The sequence below is a fragment of the Amia ocellicauda genome, chromosome 23 (genome assembly GCF_036373705.1).
Source record: "Amia ocellicauda isolate fAmiCal2 chromosome 23, fAmiCal2.hap1, whole genome shotgun sequence".
NCBI classification, from domain to species: Eukaryota; Metazoa; Chordata; class Actinopteri; order Amiiformes; family Amiidae; genus Amia; species Amia ocellicauda.
This window is the reverse complement of record NC_089872.1, coordinates 6,811,529-6,832,036: the sequence shown is the minus strand read 5'-3', so window position 1 is coordinate 6,832,036 and position 20,508 is coordinate 6,811,529. Positions and strand designations below refer to the sequence as shown.

General features: G+C 41.1%; 1 protein-coding gene across 1 annotated transcript in view; it reads left to right on the top strand.

Annotated features, from left to right (window-relative positions):
• Positions 1-20,508, top strand: part of LOC136718929 (echinoderm microtubule-associated protein-like 6) — a 123,779-nt gene that overhangs the window by 84,269 nt on the left and 19,002 nt on the right. Inside the window, exons 16-27 of the mRNA XM_066696724.1 lie at positions 378-471; positions 916-1,016; positions 1,270-1,472; positions 3,532-3,643; positions 6,647-6,774; positions 9,356-9,497; positions 10,130-10,282; positions 10,614-10,745; positions 11,909-11,997; positions 12,886-13,062; positions 13,449-13,650; positions 13,830-13,956. Coding sequence (XP_066552821.1) covers positions 378-471; positions 916-1,016; positions 1,270-1,472; positions 3,532-3,643; positions 6,647-6,774; positions 9,356-9,497; positions 10,130-10,282; positions 10,614-10,745; positions 11,909-11,997; positions 12,886-13,062; positions 13,449-13,650; positions 13,830-13,956 — 1,660 coding nt within the window. The remainder of the gene's footprint in view (positions 1-377; positions 472-915; positions 1,017-1,269; positions 1,473-3,531; positions 3,644-6,646; positions 6,775-9,355; positions 9,498-10,129; positions 10,283-10,613; positions 10,746-11,908; positions 11,998-12,885; positions 13,063-13,448; positions 13,651-13,829; positions 13,957-20,508) is intronic.

Sequence of the window (20,508 nt, the reverse complement as noted above, 5' to 3'; positions counted from 1 at the left end):
CTTTGAAAAGGGCTTTCTTATGCAACCCTTGGGGACCGCCTGATAAAGCATTCCATCTCAATTAGAACTGAGTTCATGCTCTCCCTGGCCTATCAGTATTTATTAGTGTCAAAGAGGAGGATCTTACACCCCTTGGGAACACGTAAGAGCCGGATTGAATTACAATTTCAACCCGTCGCAGTTTACGACTGACCCATTCATAAATTACACCGCCAGTGTTCGAAGGCAGTGTTTTGCGTGTTAGTCTTTGTGCTGCTCCTTAGTGGAAACCTCCCTGTCAAGTTCTGCTTTTGTCAGTTGCGATTCACGGTTTTTCTGCAGTGCATGCTGGGAAGAATATAATTGTTGTGACAGCTTTTTTTGGTTCTCTTTGGCAGTGGATGGGAAGAGCCTAGTCTCCATTGGCATAGATGACAATCACAGTATAGTTGTGTGGGACTGGAAGAAGGGCGAGAAGTTGGCAACAGCAAGGTACTCAAATCAGTGGGTTGGAACAACAACAACAATAAAAAACCTTAATAAAATAATCAAATTCAAAACATTTAAAATGGGCAGTTATTTTCACTGTAATTTTAAGCCCAGTTTTCCATCATATCCATGATACTACACTGTCACACAAAGCGTATACAGGTATTCTTAGTACTGTAGGTTTGTGGGTTGGGTTGTGTCACAGCTGTAGTCCTTTAGTGCCTTTGTTTTTATAAAATCAGAGTCTTGCACTTGCACTTCTGATATTCATAGCCTTCAAAACCTGAGCAGCGTCAGTGCATTCAATACATGGATATGAAGACATATAAAAAGTTGGAATCAAAACACCAAGAAGTATTAACATGTAACATCACCGGAAGAGTGAGCTATATATTGCAGTCTATGAGAAATTATGAAATGGCTGTGTTGTCTTTCCCCATCCACCAGAGGGCACAAAGACAAGCTCTTCGTGGTCAAGTGCAATCCCATTCACATGGACAAGCTGGTTACAGTTGGCATGAAGCACATCAAGTTCTGGCAGCACGCAGGTAGTATAAGAGCCCTCCATTGCATTGCTCATCAGCTTTAAAAATCTCCATCAATTTTCCATGTGTCTGTAGTTATGATGATTTAATGGACAGAAACATCAGGCAGTATTATACGGTGCAATTCTTTAGGCACTTTAAAATGAAATTCACTTTGATTTATTGCCTTTCTCTATGGTTCATTTTTATCGGGCATTCCTGAGGACTCGCTGCGGTGCATCCTAACCGTGTTCACACGTCCCAATGTCCCACCCAGGTGGAGGTCTGACGTTCAAGAGGGGGACCTTCAGCAACCTGGGGAAGCTGGAGACCATGATGTCGGTGTGCTACGGGCGGACGGAGGAGCTGGTGTACTCGGGGGCGGCCACGGGCGACGTGTACATCTGGAAGGACACCCTGCTGCTGAAGACCATCAAGGCCCACGACGGCCCAGTGTTTGCCATGTACTCCCTGGACAAGGTATAGGATCCCTCTGAGCTGAACAGATGAGCAGCGTTCCAGAACGGGTGCTTGTGTAAACCATTATCTTGGTATTCCGTTATTACTTTATTGTTTACTTTGAAGCTAGTTGTTTTTGTTCTTGTTATTGTCACAAGCCTCTTTTTAGTGTTAATTACTACTTTCCAACTATCCATTTATATGATCACATTTCTCTCCTATTGAAAGATATTTAACAATTCCAACTTCCAATACAGCTGTTAAGATTGCAAAAAGGTGACACCATCGTTAACTGGTTTAATTAACCAACACAGATCAGATGCATGTTTTGCTAATTGATCATTTTCACATGCTTCATTTCAGATCTTCTATCTATATCGTTATTAAAACTTGAACTGGTGCAATACAGTTAACTGCTACTGGGTATACAGACAACATTTTTGGTAATCCCAATCCCCACCTCTTAAAAAAAAAAAAAAATCTTTTTGTTGGCCTATTGCAAAACGTCTTGAAAAAATTAAAAAGCAATTTATTTTTTATTAGCAGAATTAGATTACAGAAGTGCACATTAACTATAAATTCCCTCTCCACACATCAAAACAGAAGCTACTGGTGTATCTTACGTTTGTTGCAAGTGTCTCCTCGTACGCTTATGACTATTAACCAAAATCTCCGTTCACTAGATTCATTCAAACTCGCAGGGACTCTTCTCTGTTAAGTTTAACTCCCAAAACATCATTTCTAAATTCAACCATACACGACTTCCACAGAAAGACAATTAAAGATAAGGAAGCAACAGCCTTGGTACAGCCACACAAAGCCTTTTAGATCAAAGGCAACAGAGTATTAATTTTATACTTTCTTGCTTACCACTTTACAGTTATAGGGCATAGAAAGTATACAGTCTGCCTGTGATACTCATTACTGGGCCCAAATAGTCTAAGGGCCTCCTGTTTTTATTCTTTCCTTGTAGCTTTTAATGCTCAATTTTCCCTCTGAGCCAATTGTCCATTTAAGTCATTCACAGATTGCCTATAGTTAACCCACAGGGAAAATGACAGCCTTAATGTCTGCCTTGATTTATTTCTTTACTCCGTGTGTCTAAGTAACCATTGTTTGGAAGTCTTTATCCATTGGAGAGTCCCCAATAATATCAGCAGGACTGTGTTTTTCTGGGAGCAGTGAACCTGTTTGTGTTCAGTGCGTTGTGATTCACAAGACCCATTTTTAGATATTTCCTTGGGGGAAGGTGTTTTGGTGCTGCTAGAAAGACAGACGATGACGCAGCAATGCTCTTTTAGACTTATTTTCCGGGACACTTTATTTAGCAGCAAACAAAAAAACAATACAATCAACTTGTACTTTTTTTGGGTCTATCTGTAAATACATAAAAATAAGTAAATAAATGCGTTTATTTAGCTTTTTATTTAAAAAAGGCCAAAATCGTCCTCCATAGCATAAAGGTATAGTGTGCAAAATAGATAATAAAAGAAAGTAACAACAGCAGAATCAACATAGCAGGGGCTGGAGATTGGAAATTGGGAAAAGTTTGGTGGAAATATGTATAATAATGGTACCACACAGCACTGACTTTTAGAAGCTCTCCCACAGATGTTTACTTCAGGACGTTTCGTTAATGTGCAGTCTTCTTGCAGAGAGGTTTAGAGAGAAGCACGGTATATTTTGCATCTTCGCAAGCAGGTTTGGGGGAAGTAGAACTCTCAACATATGTGAGCCGCCGAGCGTCGGAAGCCTTTTTCACAAGTACACACATGGCAGATTCTAACACGCCCCTGAAATCCAGCCCCCGTGCGTTGAGCAGCTTTGATCAGGGTGCTAGCAGTACACTCACGTCAAGATGTGTGCATTGGGCCAAGATAGAGGAAGGCAGATGTCTATGTCTACAGTGCATTTACAGTATCAAAGCACCTGGGGAGAATGTTTTTTTTTTTTTGTATCTCCCCCCACCCCGCAGAGTCATTCATATCAAAGGAAATGATGGGAAGTCTTTACTTTTAGATTTAAACAAGCTCTTCAGACGCACCAGGCATATGGCACTGACGTTCTTGCTCTTCTCCAGGGCTTTGTGACAGGGGGAAAGGACGGAGTGGTGGAGCTGTGGGATGACACCTTCGAGAGGTGTCTGAAAACCTATGCGATCAAGAGGGCGGCGCTGTCTCCGGGATCCAAAGGTAAAACAGGAGGGGGGCAGGAAAGAACAGCATCTGGAGAAAGGCCCTGGCCGCCAGCCCTGTGGAAACCTGCCAGGGGAGGGACGGGTCTAGTTTTGTGAAGGACAGGATGACGTGATCTTCCTTTCCATGTAATTTCATGGCCTGCTTCTTGCATTTAAGGGGCAGGTTTTGATCAAGTCTCTAAAAATTGTAAACCTAGTCGCTTTCTTATTTATACCCGGCAGATACTGTTAATGACTAATCAACATTGGTTATTTTTACTGTCACTGATTCAGTTTTGCCTCAGGTGTCATTTCACCCCAACCGATTAGCAAGCAGTTAACCCGACCGCATTAATCACTCTGGGAGCTAAATCAGGCATTGTTCTCGAGCGCAAATGACATAATGATCTTGTCATTAGGATGCAGGTGTGTCTTAATGACAACTGATCAAGATTTACAGGTAGCTAGTGATAAGGAAAATGAACGGAAAAAAGTTAAAGCCCTAACTACAGTGTGCTTTCATTTGGATAATTCTTCTCAGACTCTTATTTAAACTTGCAGCTGATTGTGGAGTAAGGGGGTCTGAAGGGAGAAAATATACCACCACCCATCTCTCAAGAAAGGTGTCAAATAACAGGTTAATCGGCCCATCTTGCTCATTAGACAATTAGACTGTTGTTTTTGCGTTATTGTTGAAGAATATTGCTTTATTCGGAGCTAAAGCTTAATTCTTAGGCCAAGAAAGTGGGCCACAACTCAAGAAATCTGAGGGGTTAACAATATCGCGCACGCTTACTCATTATAAATCTTGCTACATTAGTGTTTTGTTGGTATTGTTTGTTTCATATGTAAGAATCATGTGGCTCCTTTAACTATTGGTATACGTCAGACTGTCATTTCTGAGATTGAAACTCAGAACCAACAAATTACTGAATAACATATCTGTGTGCTTTCTGGATTTTTATTACTTTTTCACTGTGTGCTTCGCCAAACTCCTACATTACCAACTTGTAGAGCAAAAGATCTTAGTACAATGGTAGCCCTGGTCCTAGAGAACCCCTGTCTAGTTCGTCTAGGCTTCGGTCACCCCCAAATCATCAGTTTCTCAAGACTGGGGTCACGGTTTAGAAATGGATCAATTAAGCAAATTACAATTTCAATTAAGGCAGCCATGCTCCTGCAGGGCTGAGATGACATTCTAGTGTTTGTTCCAAATACTCTAAATCGAATTACCAAAACACCTTGCTGATTAGACCACAATTCAATGTTTCAAAGGGCTTAACAATGTCTATTTGAAGGGTGACCAATTAAATTGTGTTAGTTATCTCCAGGACCTGGGTCCCCCTTCTCTTGGCCTTGCTTCCTATCAAAGCTAAAATGTAGCTGCTGTGTCACATTTTGTCAGTTCCTTGCATTATTTTGAATACTCCTATGAAACCCCCACCAGGTTCTCTCACTTCCTGCCAAAATGTGACTAGGCCTTTAAGCAGCCGAGTGAAAGCTCTCAGAAGGACGCAGGGCTCTTCTCACAGCAGGCGCATCTCTATCTCTCCTCAGTGTATCACATCTCCCCACGGTTTGTGTCACTGGCTGACAGATGTGGGACTGACTTTCCAACACTGGTGACAATTCCTTTGCCTGCCACTTATATCAGATGAACCTCAAATGACGTTTTCCATTTTCTCCGCTGCTTCTCCAAGCAGTCCCGTCAGGGGTTCTCCCACCATCTCTAATTGAAACACAAAGACATTTTCAATATTTACAAGGAGGAGTTTTCCTCACATGCAGCTGCAAGGGCCACTGTTTGTATGGCTTGTGACAATAGAAAAAGCAACACCTTTTCTTTCAGCGTGTTTTAACACAGCTCTCAGCTAAAATTGCACGCTCCCTCCCTCCTATGTGACTGGTGTCTGCATTTTCTAACACTTGGCTGATGAACAGGGCTCACACGACTAATCCACTGCAACTCTATCTTTGACTCTGGGGCAAATGTACCCCAGGTGGCAACAGATGCATTAGTACCTGCTGAAGGGTGTTGTTTAAGCTCCAGTATTTGATACATCGGCTGTGTCCATGCCCCGTGTTGAAAGGTGTTTGTCTGGAAGAGACAGTTTGTTTCAATGTGGGTTGATCCTGGCTAAATATAGCTTGTTGATGAAATGCAAACAGAGTTTATTTCAGCTGTGAGCAATCTTAAACTTTAAAATACCTTTTTATTTTATTTTTGCCATTTTTACTAGGTTTTCAGGTGGAAATTCAACCTTCCCCTTGAATATCTCAGGGATATTTATAATTACCAAGCCATGTTATGGATGTTGACCGGCTGGGGGCTGTGGAGAATGGGCTCAGAGGTTCTAGGATTAATAGGGGATTAATTAAAAAGATTATGATGAGCCAAAGTAGATTTTTCTAATCCAAGGATCTGCAGCTCTGGTCCTGGACAGTCATCGGTTTTTGTTTTTACCCAGACATGCTATGAATGACTTCAGTTAACTAATGTGCTTTATTAGAACAAGTCAATGTGATTTCCAGGTCCCTCCAGACTGATTCCTACCTATAATCCCTTCAGAAGACGATTCCCTGTGTCTCAGGTTACCTGCTCCATTTAAGCCTTCTGAATAGCATCCAATTTTCTTATTGTCTTACAAATCCTGCTATAGTTTATTGTTTCTTTGCCTTGAGTATCATTTATCATGTCATTTTCATTAACTATTCAAGTAAAATGTCTTTCTTAAACAGCTGAGAAGTTCATTAATGTACTGCAGCAGAAAAGCTCATTAGAATCAATTAAGATCTGGATTAACCTCACTCTTTCTCATGCATAACCTCAGAGCCCTTATCGAGCTATTTTGGGCTTCTATCTATTCCAGTGTTGGGCATTTGGGCATTTTCATACTATCAACTTTGAAAAGGGACTCTAAAAAGCCAATAAATAAATAAGCTCTATAATGTATCCAGCCAGTGTTGGTGTTCGTGTAGTTCACAGATTTTGTGTTTGTTCTCTGATTGTTGTGTGAAGGCCTACTGTTGGAAGACAACCCCTCAATCCGTGCCATTACCCTGGGACATGGCCACATCTTGGTGGGAACCAAGAATGGAGAAATACTTGAAATCGATAAGAGCGGCCCCATGACCCTGCTGGTTCAGGTAAGAGCATGCGAATTGCTGCTGCTGTGTAACTTCTGTGCCTTTTCATGCAAGTATGTTAGAACGGGTTTGCATGACCCCATCGCCCGCCTTTTCTCCTTTTACAATCTCCCCGGTGTCCTGAAACACTCTGACCACGCTCTGCCCAGTAGACTTTAACAGGAGAGATTACAAATATTTGAAATGTATACACCATGCCTCTTTGAACTTTGAAGTAGCAATGCTTTAATGGTGGCAGCGGTCACTGTTCCCTGCAGGCTGAGCTCCACTGATTAATGATTTGACGAATGCAGAAGTCTATGCTGGGGAAAAAAAAAAAAAAACACCACGTAATGCAACCCAACATGTTGATACAGAGGTCTGAGTAACACTCATAGGTAATTATGGACTGTAAAACCATCAGTGTGTTAAACAAAGAAAATTTCTGAATTATTTAAGAAGGAATTTCTGCCAATGGAGTAAACTTATATAAATGTGTTAAAAAAGGTCCTGTTTTATAAAACTCTTCAGCACCTTATACTGCAACTTATCAATTAATTTAGGCAGAGTAATCTTACTTTCAGAACCTCATCCTATCAATCCCTCAAAACTGTACTGTACACACGACAGGGGATAATCATTTGCAGGGGTCTCTGTTGCTATTTACTGGTCATCCTTTTTTCCAGGAACTCCCACAAAATACCAGCAATGTGTAGTCTTGGATGCTCCTTCAAATGTGAACCATGGGTCAGAGTTCACCTCAGCAAAGTGAAAATTGACCCTTAACACCTTTCCTCCAGATAATGCATTGACCTGAATGTTTTGGGTGCAAGAGGGAAAGATCTTTAGATCTATAAAGTGAACTTGGCAAAACAGGTTTCGTTGACCTGGGAATTAAAGCAAGTCCTCAGTGACTGTCAGTTTTCCCAATGAAAACTGCCCCCCCATGGGAAAACGTACTACTCTGTATTCTGCTACAGTGTCTCAGGACTTGGGGGCTGTTTTTTCATATTGCTGCTGTCACATCCCAGTGTGAAGATCATTGGGCTCCTGCTGAGCGACTCCCAGACTCCCTGTTAGTAGTGTCTTCTCACGTAGCCGTTGCCATAGTGACGGGTTGTTGCTGTTGCCGAGCAAGGTTAGGGCTGATCAGGAAAGTGATGGATCCGAATGCTCTTAATAAAGAACTGTTTTCACTCCTGTTGTCACTATTGTAGACTGTGGTTTCTTGCATATGTACTACAACCATAGTGCCAGGAGAAAGGTAGTCTGTGCATGCGTGTTTGTTTGTGCGTGTATGTTTATTGAAAATCATTATAAGGAACCCACAAGGCTCAATGTGATTGAATTAATATGATGTTTATTGAGTAGTAAAATAATATAGAGGTCAGAACCCCACAGATATCAAGGTGGCACCCAAGAAGAGAATAAAGAAAAGCCTTTGCTCCAATGGTTTCTAAATCACAGAATTTACCACACAACCTGCTTAATTGTTATGAATGAAATACTTTCAGGTGTTTAACAATTGGTGATAGAAAGGTGATCTCCAAAACCTGCTGGATAGGGGCTCTCCACAACCAGGGTTGGAGACCATGGTTATAGAATATAATATTCACTTTTGTATGAATTCATATGCTCTTGTGAGAGATTTTATTGACTAGCTGAAAACCAACAACATATTCACGCATCAAACACCAAACTAAGCACCAGGCTGCTGTATATTTCTGTGTCATTTTTTATGGAGTTTTAAACTAAAAGTTGGGGAGGAGGACAACCGCCAATCTCACATCCCACTTGCTCCAAGCACAACCAATCAGTCGCACCCTCACATATTCTCACTAGCATCAAAGCCACCTAACAAGCTTCCTTTCTTCTGCCTCAGTAGCTCACTTGACATCGCACCCCAACCATGGGTGCTCAGTCCTGTTCCTGGAGTCTCTGTGCCTCCTGGTATTGCCTGAATTGATCTAATAATGTGCCTCATCAGAGCTTTGTAATGATTTGCCCCTCTCAAGTAGTCGAGAGATTTCCAGTCCTCACACAGATTCTATAAGGAACCAGACATCTCTGGCATTTTAGGCTGGCCAAATTCAATCAGAAAAAATGTAGTAGTGTCTCAGGAAATATAGAATAGAATGCAGAATGGCTACTTGGACCTTTACAGATTGCCTTTTTGCACTCCTCAATGGGCTGATGTAGTAATCTGTAGTGATCCATCAACCCAAACATCCATTAACTCATAAATAAGAGGGCTGGTATCTACAGCTGGTCAGAGTGTCTTAAATGTCACTATTGAATATCAATTAAAATAATGGTTTCAGGCAGATGGTTGGCTGGAGTCTAATCCTGACACCTAGCATCACAGGCTGTAGAACTCTGCATGTTTTGGTCGTGTTTAGCGACGAGAGAAATTGAAATGGCAAAAGCAGTGTTACATAGAGAAGACCATAACAATTTTGTGCAGAGGGACTTGCTGTACTGCTCTGAGTAAGGCAGAGGGGAAACGATCAGTGCCAACTTTCATAATCATTAGATCTGAAAACCAGAACATCATAGAAAGGCTGAAGCCACTATTATAACACTTTGTTTGCTGTCCATCCAGGGTCACATGGAAGGAGAAGTGTGGGGCCTGGCAGCTCATCCCCTGCTCCCCATTTGTGCCACAGTGAGCGACGACAAGACCCTACGAATCTGGGAGCTCTCCTCCAACCGGCGGATGGTCGCAGTGCGCAAACTGAAGAAAGGTACCAGACGCCCCATAACCCCTTGCCCTCCGCACCCAGTCCCCAGCACTTTGTCGCAAACCTCTCATTACAACCTCAGAGATGGACCTTGTGAAGCACAGCACAGAGTCCAGGATCATGTGTTGTGTGACTCTCAAACCCATGTAGGAGCCAAGAATGTGGCTGAGGGCAAGGGAGGCACAGCAGAACATGAAACATAAATTCTGAGAAATCCAAATAGCTGCCACACTATGACAACAGTTATAGTACTACTAAAAATTGAAAATGGAAATAAAAAAGGGATTTAAATCCTCTGAGTTATTACCGGTAATGCGGTTTAAGCTTCCTAAATTGTATATTTAATCTGTCTTATTATTTATTTTTATTTTTGTTGACACCCGGTGTGGTGTAATAGCATACCTCTGCCTACTATGAGATTATTTCTCCATTTTTAAAGATTTGCTCCTTTCCATTCACTCTCTTCTGTTTGTGGGCTGCAGTGGCTGCTGGGTAAAAGGTATTTTTATGTTTTTTACTGCAGTTCACTTATTAATCTGTTCACTGAAACCTGTTTAACCACTGTCATCATAGCATTGCCAATAGACACACTGGGCCTTCTCAGCTGAACTGCATGGGGCTGACTTGTCTTACAGGTGGACGATGCTGTGCCTTCTCCCCAGATGGGAAAGCCTTAGCAGTGGGCTTGAACGATGGCAGTTTCATTGTCGTGAACTCCGACACCTTGGAAGACATGGTGTCCTTCCATCACAGGAAAGAAATTATTTCGGATATCAGGTTTTCTCAAGGTGAGCAGCCCCAGCTCTTCCCCGTGTGTCTGAATGTCCCTCTTTTCACATCCATTTCACCTCATTTAGAAAGATTTTCAAATGCATGTAAAACAGTAAAGGGATACAGGCTTTTTTATTTTTTTATTTAATTAAGGTAATTCCAATTTAATAAGAGCATTTTCTAATAAAGACTATGAATGACTTTGTATTCATCGCAATGCATGATATTTGCACATGAACCACTTGGTACCTCAGACCATGTTTGGTAATTGATGGCCCGATTGAGACATATGACGTAGGGCTCTTGGTGCAATTAATAATATGATTTTCTCACCTCACTTTTTATTAGATGCTGGAAAATACCTAGCAGTGGCTTCTCATGATAATTTTGTGGATATCTACAATGTGCTGACCAGTAAGAGGGTTGGCATCTGCAAAGGAGCTTCGAGCTACATCACCCACATAGACTGGGATACTAGGGGTAAGACTGGCTGTTTAAATTGAGAGCAATTGCTGTGGGGTTCCTGAAGGTGTGATCCTCTTTCCTAGCCCATGTCATGAAGAGACCAGGATCTGATTTGTGACACAGGACTGTTGTAATAGCAGTTACATCGCTCGTCTGATGGGTTTACACTAACCAACGTTGTGGCAACATTGTAATTAATTGAACACAGAACAACATAACCTTGTGGCAAGACAAAAAAAATTGGACTCCAATGGATGTTGTCCAAATATTAAAAATGTATGTTATAAAATTACATATATACAAATACATTTCAGCAGAATAAAAATATTGGCAAATAATAAAATGCAGAGAATTAATAAAACTTAATAAAAAAGATTCAGTATGTATTGAAATGCCACAAATGGACCCACCTGTCCACGTTGTCTGGACAGGTGCAGACATCGTTTCTGTGCAACAGTCGGAGAACATTAAGGACTCCCGTGTGGTCAGGACAATGCGTTCCTGTGACGCTTTTCTGTCATAATATTGGTCAAAACCAGAACACAACCAAACTACAAACTAAAAGTGTAACTGACACCAGTCAAACCAGTCTCTCAAAGCAAGGCCCCAAGGTTTAAGTTTTTAAATGTATCTTAAAAACTCTCCCTATCTTTATGAATTTGGGGATTTTAACAACAAAACAAGACATGGATCATCCTGTAAAAGCATTTGCATGGAGAGCAGGAGGTAGACGGCCACTCTGCCAACACCGTGGAGCCTCAAATCTGAGCAGGACATTCGTCACATCACGGGGAATCCCAGACACTGGCACACCTCCAGCCGGGCAGTGCTGGGATTGGATTGTGACTGGGGGCATCCTCAGCTTGATCTGTGGCTGATCCTCAGCAGAGCCAGGCAGTTTCTTTGGCCAGTTTTTCCACCCCTGGCTCTATCACGCCTGTATTTGCGGTGCTAACTGAACAGAAGTGCATTTGTCTCAAATTGTCTGCAGTGGAGATGGAATCACAAATGTCCGTTCCACAGCAATAAAAGGAAGAGGAATGTAATGCATAGTAATAAATCATACAGTGATGAATTGCAGGCTGCAGGTGTGAGAGTTTTTTCTTGTTTAAATTGAAATATGTTCTCCATTTGTTGTATAGAACTTAATTGGCTCCTTTTTTCCCTCCCCATTGCAGGTAAATTATTGCAAGTAAATTCCGGTGCCAAAGAGCAATTATTCTTCGAAGCCCCCAGAGGGAAAAGACAGACAATTCGAACCTCTGAGGTAGGAAACCACAACGAAGGATCTGATCTCTTTCACTCTTCTTGATTGAGCTCTCTAAAGCACCATTGATGCAGTCCCTTTTCATTAAGCGTTTTTGCTTTTGTGAAATTATTTATCTTGCATAGATTACCTGAAACGCAAAATCCAATTACCAAAAGTCCCTCTGGTGCTCTTTTCACAGCTGGTTAAAGACTGAGGTGCAGTAAATAAAAGTCAATCGTCCGTAGCAGGAGCAAGTAACAGGGCTGCTGTTGTGGCTGCAAACTTACTTACTGACGGGAACGATCTCTCACTGCCTCCTTAACCTTCTGCAGCCTGATCGGTGAAGTAGGGGAATGTAAATCGAGAGCAGGTGTTTCACTTGGATTCCCTTCGTTGATCATGTTTGTATGCTTTTCATATATTACAAACTCAGTGATTTATCCTGGTAATAGACACCAGTTACTTCATTATTCAAAACGACTAAGTTGTTCCTGCAAGATGCTCATGGTGTCTGGCTGTTTAATGGCCTCCTGGGAATCCCTAGAACTATCCTATCCTGAGGTTGTAGGCTGAGTCCCCAGGAACCGTCAAAAGACATCATGACACACCGAGAGTCGTCACAATCTGGAACAAACTACCCCGTGATTTGGTTGAAGCTGAAAATTTGGGAACATTTAAAAATAGACTGGATAGGATCCTTGGATCACTTAGTTATTAATGGACACCAAATGAGCACGATGGAGCGAATGGCCTCCTCTCGAATGTTCACTTTCTTATGTTCTTATGATTGACTCCTTGAATCAAGTAGCTATTAACAATCCAAAGAAACAGAGATGGGTCAAAGCTGTCATTTTGCAACCTTTCTTTTGTGTCCGACCTTCTTGTATCTGCAAAACGTGCCCCCAGATTGAGAAGATTGAGTGGGCTACGTGGACGTGCGTTCTGGGCCCCACCTGTGAGGGCATCTGGCCCACTCACAGTGACATCACCGACGTCAACGCCGCCTCTCTGACCAAAGACAGGAAGCTGCTGGCCACTGGGGATGACTTTGGCTTCCTCAAACTCTTCGCTTACCCGGCTAAGGTGAGGGCACACCGTGGATCACAATCAATGTGTTTCGATCGCAGGAAACTCTGATTATTACATACATCAAAGTATAATAATATAAAAAAAATTGCTCTGTTTTGCAATTTCTCCATGGTCCGTTTTGCTTAGAAACAGTGATGAACAGCTTGGATGAATGAATTTGGCACCTTTTCATTGAATCGGTAGTCACAGGAATTCATGAATCAAGGTCAAGGCTGAAGGAGAAACTGTGTACAAGATGCCTGCCTGTAAGGGGTCTTTTTGAGTGACTGAGAGTTTTTGCTGTTGTATATTGATTTCCTGAGCTGAAGTCAAGCTAGTGTTTCCTTACAGGTCATGACCTGGTGGAGAGACAACAATAGGTGACTTTGTCTTCCCTGCAGGGCCAGTATGCAAAGTTCAAGAAATACGTCGGCCATAGCGCCCATGTGACCAATGTGCAGTGGTCCCAGGACGACACCAGCCTGCTGACCGTGGGGGGGGCGGACACGGCGCTCATGATCTGGGTCCGGGAGCCCGTCGGCAACAAGGAGAACAAGCCGGTGGACAGCGAGGAGTCGGACACGGACACGGAGGAGGATGGGGGTAAACGCAGAGACCAGACTCCTTTCAGTTAGTCATTGCATTGTGTAGACCACCAGTATTGCCCTTTAAAATGAGAGTACGGTGTTTTGCCTGGGTGGTGGTGTCACAGATTACAAGTTTGCCCTTTTGGGAACGTTCATATTGACTGCATGAGTGTAATCTTTTCTTGGCATTTGCAGGTTACGACAGCGACGTGGCCCGCGAGAAATCCATCGACTACACCACTAAGATCTATGCAGTGAGCATCCGCGAGATGGCCGGCACCAAACCACACCAACAGCAGAAGGAAGTGTCTGCGGAGGAAAGGTACACCACTCATCCGTCTGTCCGCAAGCCCAGCTTTGCCTCCTTTCCCTCCCCTTCCGTTCGTATTCAAAATCAATGGCGTTCTTTTTTTTTGTTGCATTCCCATTCTTACAACGTATTTGTGTTGTTGAATGCATGAACACCATGCTCTGAAAAGTGTTCCTGATAATTTGTTGCACCTATCTGGCCCTGTCTAAGGCAGTTTCAGGTAACTCACACGCCAGAAGCTATACATGAAAGCATACACCTGTGGAGAAAAAAGTCACCTTTTTATAAGAGCTGAACTTATTTTGTCACCCCAAAACATGAGTATTGCTTTCTGTAGATTTGTTTTAAGTCCTGTGAGGTTAAGCAGTTTGTTTCAAATACGTGAAAAAACTCCATGTGAAAAATCAGGGGGGTTAATTTGGTGACTTTTTTTAACTTCATGCTGCCATCTAGTGGAAGATTTGCTCTCTTTTTATGGTAGCTGAGGACAAGGCTTGAGAAATAGTGCAGAGTGGAACCACTTAAGGCTGTGTGCGTTATTTCCACAGAGGCAATTGTTTGCGTGCTGTTTCTTACATAGAGGAAAAAGCCTTCAGCCTTTGTGATTTTCTCTTGGTAACAGTGTGCAATAGGCTTGTGTTCCCTAGCGGCCATTGTGACCTCATTTCCCCTCAGTGTCGGACGCCTGTAGTGGCACAACGCACTCTGGCACGGGGGGGTTCACTGCCAACAGAGACCACCCTGCACTCTCCGAGCTGCCACTGTCCCTGTTGTTAGTTTATTTCACACTGATCTGTTCCTACAGTCCCGAATTGAGTTTTGTCATTAAACAAGCCGTGCTTTGAGATGGAATAATTGTTGGCATAATTAATTGATAGCTTGGTATTGGCTTTGCACGTGTCTTTAGTTGAGAATGGTCAGGAATGTATCTGAGTCATACAAATAAAAAATTAAAAAATGCTAACAAAACCAATTGTAAAAATGAAAGCAATATTGAGTGTGTGCTTAGTCTGTGTGGACAGGGATTTAAATTGGGAGTTAATTGAAGCATTTTTGTTTGTTTGTTCTTATTATCCATGCTTATTTAATCAAGAACTCACAAGCTCTCAAGCTATGTTTTCTTCTGTATACTAAGCATTTGAGATGAGCTCCCACAAGCCCTTATCAGTACACTCACAGCTGTCTTGACTTACTGGAATAGCCCTATAGTAATAGCAACAAAGCCGCCCGGTGTTGTCAGAGCGAGTGGGAAGAGGTTACTACACCTACACACCACTGCGGCCTACTGAATGCAAAAAAATACAGAATTGGAAAAAAAAAAAGAACAGCTTTACTATCCTGACCCTGTAGTGGAAATCCCTTTCACCCAGCGTCCAGGGCCTGGAAACTCAAAATAACATGTTCTTGGATGTTTTCCAGTTTATAGACTTTAATATGTGATCGGCTGACCAGGAAGAGGTAATCTCTCTGAAAGAGTAGCGAGGTCTTGAGTGATCTTTTTGTGGTGAAGCTCAGCGGAAACCTTTTATTTTTATGAATGTTCTGTTAGTCTGAATTAGATTTTTTTGTTTTGTTTTAAATGGGGAGATTTTATGTGTGTAGAAAGAGAGAGAGATTCAAATGTCATTTTAGGTTTTCCCTGCTGCTCTTCTTTACCATAAGGGCCATTCACTTCCTCCTGTCCCAAGGCATTATGGCTGTGTCAGGCCTCATACCGTATTACAGTCTTCTGTTCTTTTCTACAACTGTCATCTGTATCACAGGCAGCCACTGACCCCATTGCATGAATTCCCTGGCATGAACACTGCATGTATCATGGTGGGGATGTTACTCAGTCTGTACATTGCTGGAAACAGTGCTTGCGATCTCATGCTGTACTCATAAACCTGAAATATGAAAAGTAAATGTCTTTGGACTCATTTTAAAGACAACATTGCTCCTGATAGAGAGTTTCCAGACCACATTTTCCAAGTGAAAGAATTTGTACAGGGTGCCGGGTAAGTATTTTTAGCATTACCTGACAATTGGACGAAATGTCCCTTGTAACCAAATACATTGTTTACTGCTCCTCTGCCGTGTGTTACAATTAAGTAATTTTAGAATTAAGGAATGCAAATCTCTCGCTTTTCCCCGGAAAACTAAAAATATTGGTATAATGTTTTCAAAAAAATGCACCAAATAATGGGAAAAAACAAAAGCACAAAATGGTAACCGCCAAAATAATCTTATTTAACAAATCACTACTTTTCAGATCTATTCTATTAATTATACAAATAAATGTTTAATTGTGGTAAATTAGTTACTGAGCCTATCCATGAAGTGTTCTAGCCTGAATGCTTCAATTCAGTCAATTTATTAAGTGCATTTATGAAAAGTCAGTGGTTATTATTTTAATTTTCTTAAATAGTTTTCCAAAATAGTTTTAGCATGAAAAGTACTCAAGACGACATGCATTTTGTGTCACTGCAAAGATTACCTTTTACAAACTGAACCTTTTAATTGTCCATTATGTACTTCTCAAAGGCTTAAGTTGTCACCTATTGTTCTGCATTTTGAACAGTTATCTTCTAGCTAAGACTGGGATTTGTAAATGTGTAAAGTATGTAGAAAACTCTTTTAAGCAATAGACGGCAGACAAACCTAATACAAGAGACGCAGCGGAGAAAACATGCCGAGACAGATGGGATGTAGAAGATCATGTGTTTGGCATTATAAAGCAGCTGTCAAATATTATTATTAAAATACCAGGGGTCTGCAGGCTTACAAATTATATTAAAACAGATGAAGGGAGAATTCTGATTATATTCAGTATTGTGCACCGCCTCTGCTATCTTTGCCTTTTCAAGCTTTTTAAGAAGTACCATCATTCATAGTTTTCATTGTAGCAGTGCAGATCACAGGTGAGATCAGCATGCTAATAATTGCTCTTAATAATTGAATGCAGCGAAGCGATATTTGATCAGTTGTTGTAACTCTTTTCCCGATGGTCTGTCTGAACCTCGTCAAAATACTGGAATCCAGATGCATCCATTTTTATGGATATGGAAATAGAATACATTTTGTTGAACACAATAGAAACAGAAGAAAATACAGAATTTTGCTAAATCTCAGTTTTCTTGGGACCTTAGCTATAAGCATAGACTTTACCCACCATACTGGTCTGGCATTTGGTCTAGATGGATAGACCTTGCCTTACCTTGGTATCTCATAAAAATAAACCACAAAGCAACTCAAACACTAGGATTGCCTTTTGCCAATCTGCAGTAAGGTCTTGATCTTTCCCCCAGATGGCAGGACGATGTTGGCACTTGCACCCTGCCAAAAGTGATCTGGAAACTCCTTCAGCATTAGGTTGTGTTGTTTTCTCAGTGTTTGTGTGGGATATATTGTTAACAGCTTAACAGGATCAGAAGGAACAAAATCAAGACTCTGCAACTATGAGTTTATTAAACTTATGCCAGTTAATGGAGTGGTTTATGTAAACTGCATTTTCCCTTTGCCGTCATTCCCTTATATCTTGCCTCGGCCATCATGTCATCATCTGATCATTGGCCTTCATCGTGTTTTGCATGATTGTCTGTACTGTTGTTCACTTAGTACACACTCCACTGGGGTGCAGGCTGGGGCATTCGGTGCAGAGGTCACTGGCTAGGGACAATTCTATGTAATTGGGATATTATGTTGTAAAATTAGTGCCAGGGTTTGTGTGGGTTTGATGTCGGCCAGTGTCTCCTCAGCTTGCCATGCTCAAGTGAGCTGTCAGCTGGTGGGGTTCAGGATGTCATCGAAATAGATGTGTTTAATGAAAACATAATCAGTTTCTTTTATATTATTAAGATGATTATAGCACTTTGTTTCTTATATTTCTATCTGGAGCTCAAATTGTAATGATTTACAAATACATTTATTCAGTATAGAGATATTATACTGCTGAAAGAGAGAGAGAGAGAGAGAGAGAGAGAGAGAGAGAGAGAGAGAGAGAGAGCGCACGTTTATTGGGGATGGGGCTGCTCCCTGCATGTGACAAATTTACCAGGGAAATCCTAATAAAACAAAGCAATGTAACTTCTTAAAAAATCCTGTGTATATTTATAGAAACCAGTCTCAACAGAACCGGTGACAGAGAATCTTGCACAACGCATTCTATAAAATTCACAAGACTTCATCTATTTTATTAAGACATGTCTACTCCATGTGTTTCCATACCTTTCTCCTTATCTCACAATGCTTTTAGGAATCCATAGCCATCGACCTTCTCAGTGCAGAGTGTTTATGACCTTGTGTTCGTAGTCAAATGCTCAAGACGTTACCCTTCATCTTATCAGTTATTCATGGAAAAGTGATTTGGAAGACAGCTGGTGACCTTAAACAGCAGTATTATCAGAGCTGGCTTTTACGATCAGATTTGGGTTTCCTGTTGTTTTAGTATTAATGACACTTGCTTCTTCTCAGTGGTGAGTTTACATGCTGGTAAAAAGTCATGGCAGTAGAGCTCATGTCATGGCTTCTTTGACAATGGTACAGCTGGTAATTGTTTAGGTTAATACTGTATTAATTTAACAATTCCTGCTTTTTGTTTAGTTTATGTTTGTGTAACCCGTATTCAAACATCAACTGTTACTATTTATAACTATAACTGGCCATGACCAACTTATGTAAGTCATGACTGGACCTCTGCTGTCATGACTTCTTTACCCGCATGTCAACACAGATGATTTTTCTTTAGATGTGCAGGAATGACAACTGCCCACCCTTTTCATCTAAAGTGTTGTCTATTTAAATCCATTGTCATATTTGATGTCTAAAAGTTCATCATTTATCATTTATCAATTTATAATTTCTTTGCAGAAAGTTAAAATCTCCACTGAGAGGGATTCTTGCAAATTAAATATAAACCTGGCCTCCTTTTATACCAATCAAACAGACTTTAATCGGAAACAACTTTGCAAATGGAGCTCTCACCAAGTTTCAACAAAATCCAGTGTTGCAATGCTTTTGGTAATTTATAGGAGTTTTAGAAAAAAAAAAATAAAGAGCTAATTATTTTAAAGTTAAAAAAATCTCTACAGACAGGGCTTGTGAAATGTATATTAAAAATAAATAATGACATTAGGCTTGTGCTTCATTTGATTGTTATCTTTAAAAACAAGACATAATAACATCATATTTTCCACCAATTATGTTTTAAAAGTAGTAGTTGATTGCATTACTTTGTTACTAATCCCATGTACCACAAATAAGCAGCATAACTCTTACAAATCGTATAAAGAAGTGTAACTGCTTTGAGCACGGGCTCGGCCAGCCATCACATCAGTGACGTGCCTCACAGATATGTCTGCAGTCCAGGCTCACAGACTCGCTGTAAGTCAGGTTGTGGTATTACCATTGCTGTCACTCACTCGTGTATAAATGAGAAGCTCATTAAACCGCACAGTTTGCTGTGCTCAGTCAGATCCCCATGCACCCCGCACTGCGTGACCACCGTGTCCCTCCTGTGAACACTGTGCTTATCCACTCACCCTCCATTTGCCAAACCCAGTCATGCCAGAACCCTCATTAATCCACGCAAGACTCCTTAATGCTCTGTCTTGTAAGAAACTCTTAATATCTGTATTATGTTTTAACTTGCTTTCCTTTGGAGGCAGGGAATTGTCAAGTAAGTACCTTCAAATGCTCCTTTGGCCCATGAGGGGAATGTTTATACTTAGTTACCCATAAGTGTCATGGCTTTAATGTTTAATCGATTGATTGATTGATTTTATACATTGATTAATTTACTTAGATATATTTTAATTTGTATCTCAATCTGAGAAGTGAAGACAAAGCACATACAGAAAAAATAAAAACTGTAAATGGTGTTGTGAAGGACTTGTAGTAGTTTACTGAAGAACACCTGGGTACAGCACAATTAACTACTAAAGAAACATTAATTGTTATATGTATACACACACATACACACACATTGCTTTAGATATATATTGGTTGACAGATGATGCTGCCCCCTGGAAATCCTACTGAAATACCAGCAAGAAAGACTGAATCAGAATTCTGTGAATATTCTGTCTGAATGTTTTGTGACACAGAATATGTTTTGCTGGCATTTTACTGCAAACCTTTCTTATCTAGAAACGATACCATTACATTGTAGCAGGGATAAGGCCAGGGGTCCTGGGACTTTGACTTCAGCACCTGTTGTTCTTCCTTTCTAAGACAGCTGCATGACATCGACTGTATTTTCCCCTCCTGCCATGCGGACGTGTCAGTTCACCATGAAGTCCACTAAGGGATCATGGTTTCTTTACAGTTACGTATCTGTGAAATTATCTTTTCAAATTGATCATTGCACCCTTGGAGAAGATAGTGCTTAAAGTATAAATGCCCCTTGTTATTTGTATTTTAGTACAATCTTCAGGTTACTCCCTAAACCGTACGTCCACCAGTGTACACAACCAAGACTCATACACACAGAGAGATCAACTATTTTAACTGTCTTAATTTCTCATTCAAGCATTGAATCTTTTAGACCGTCTCACAGTAACATTAAGATTGATGTTAATCTTAATT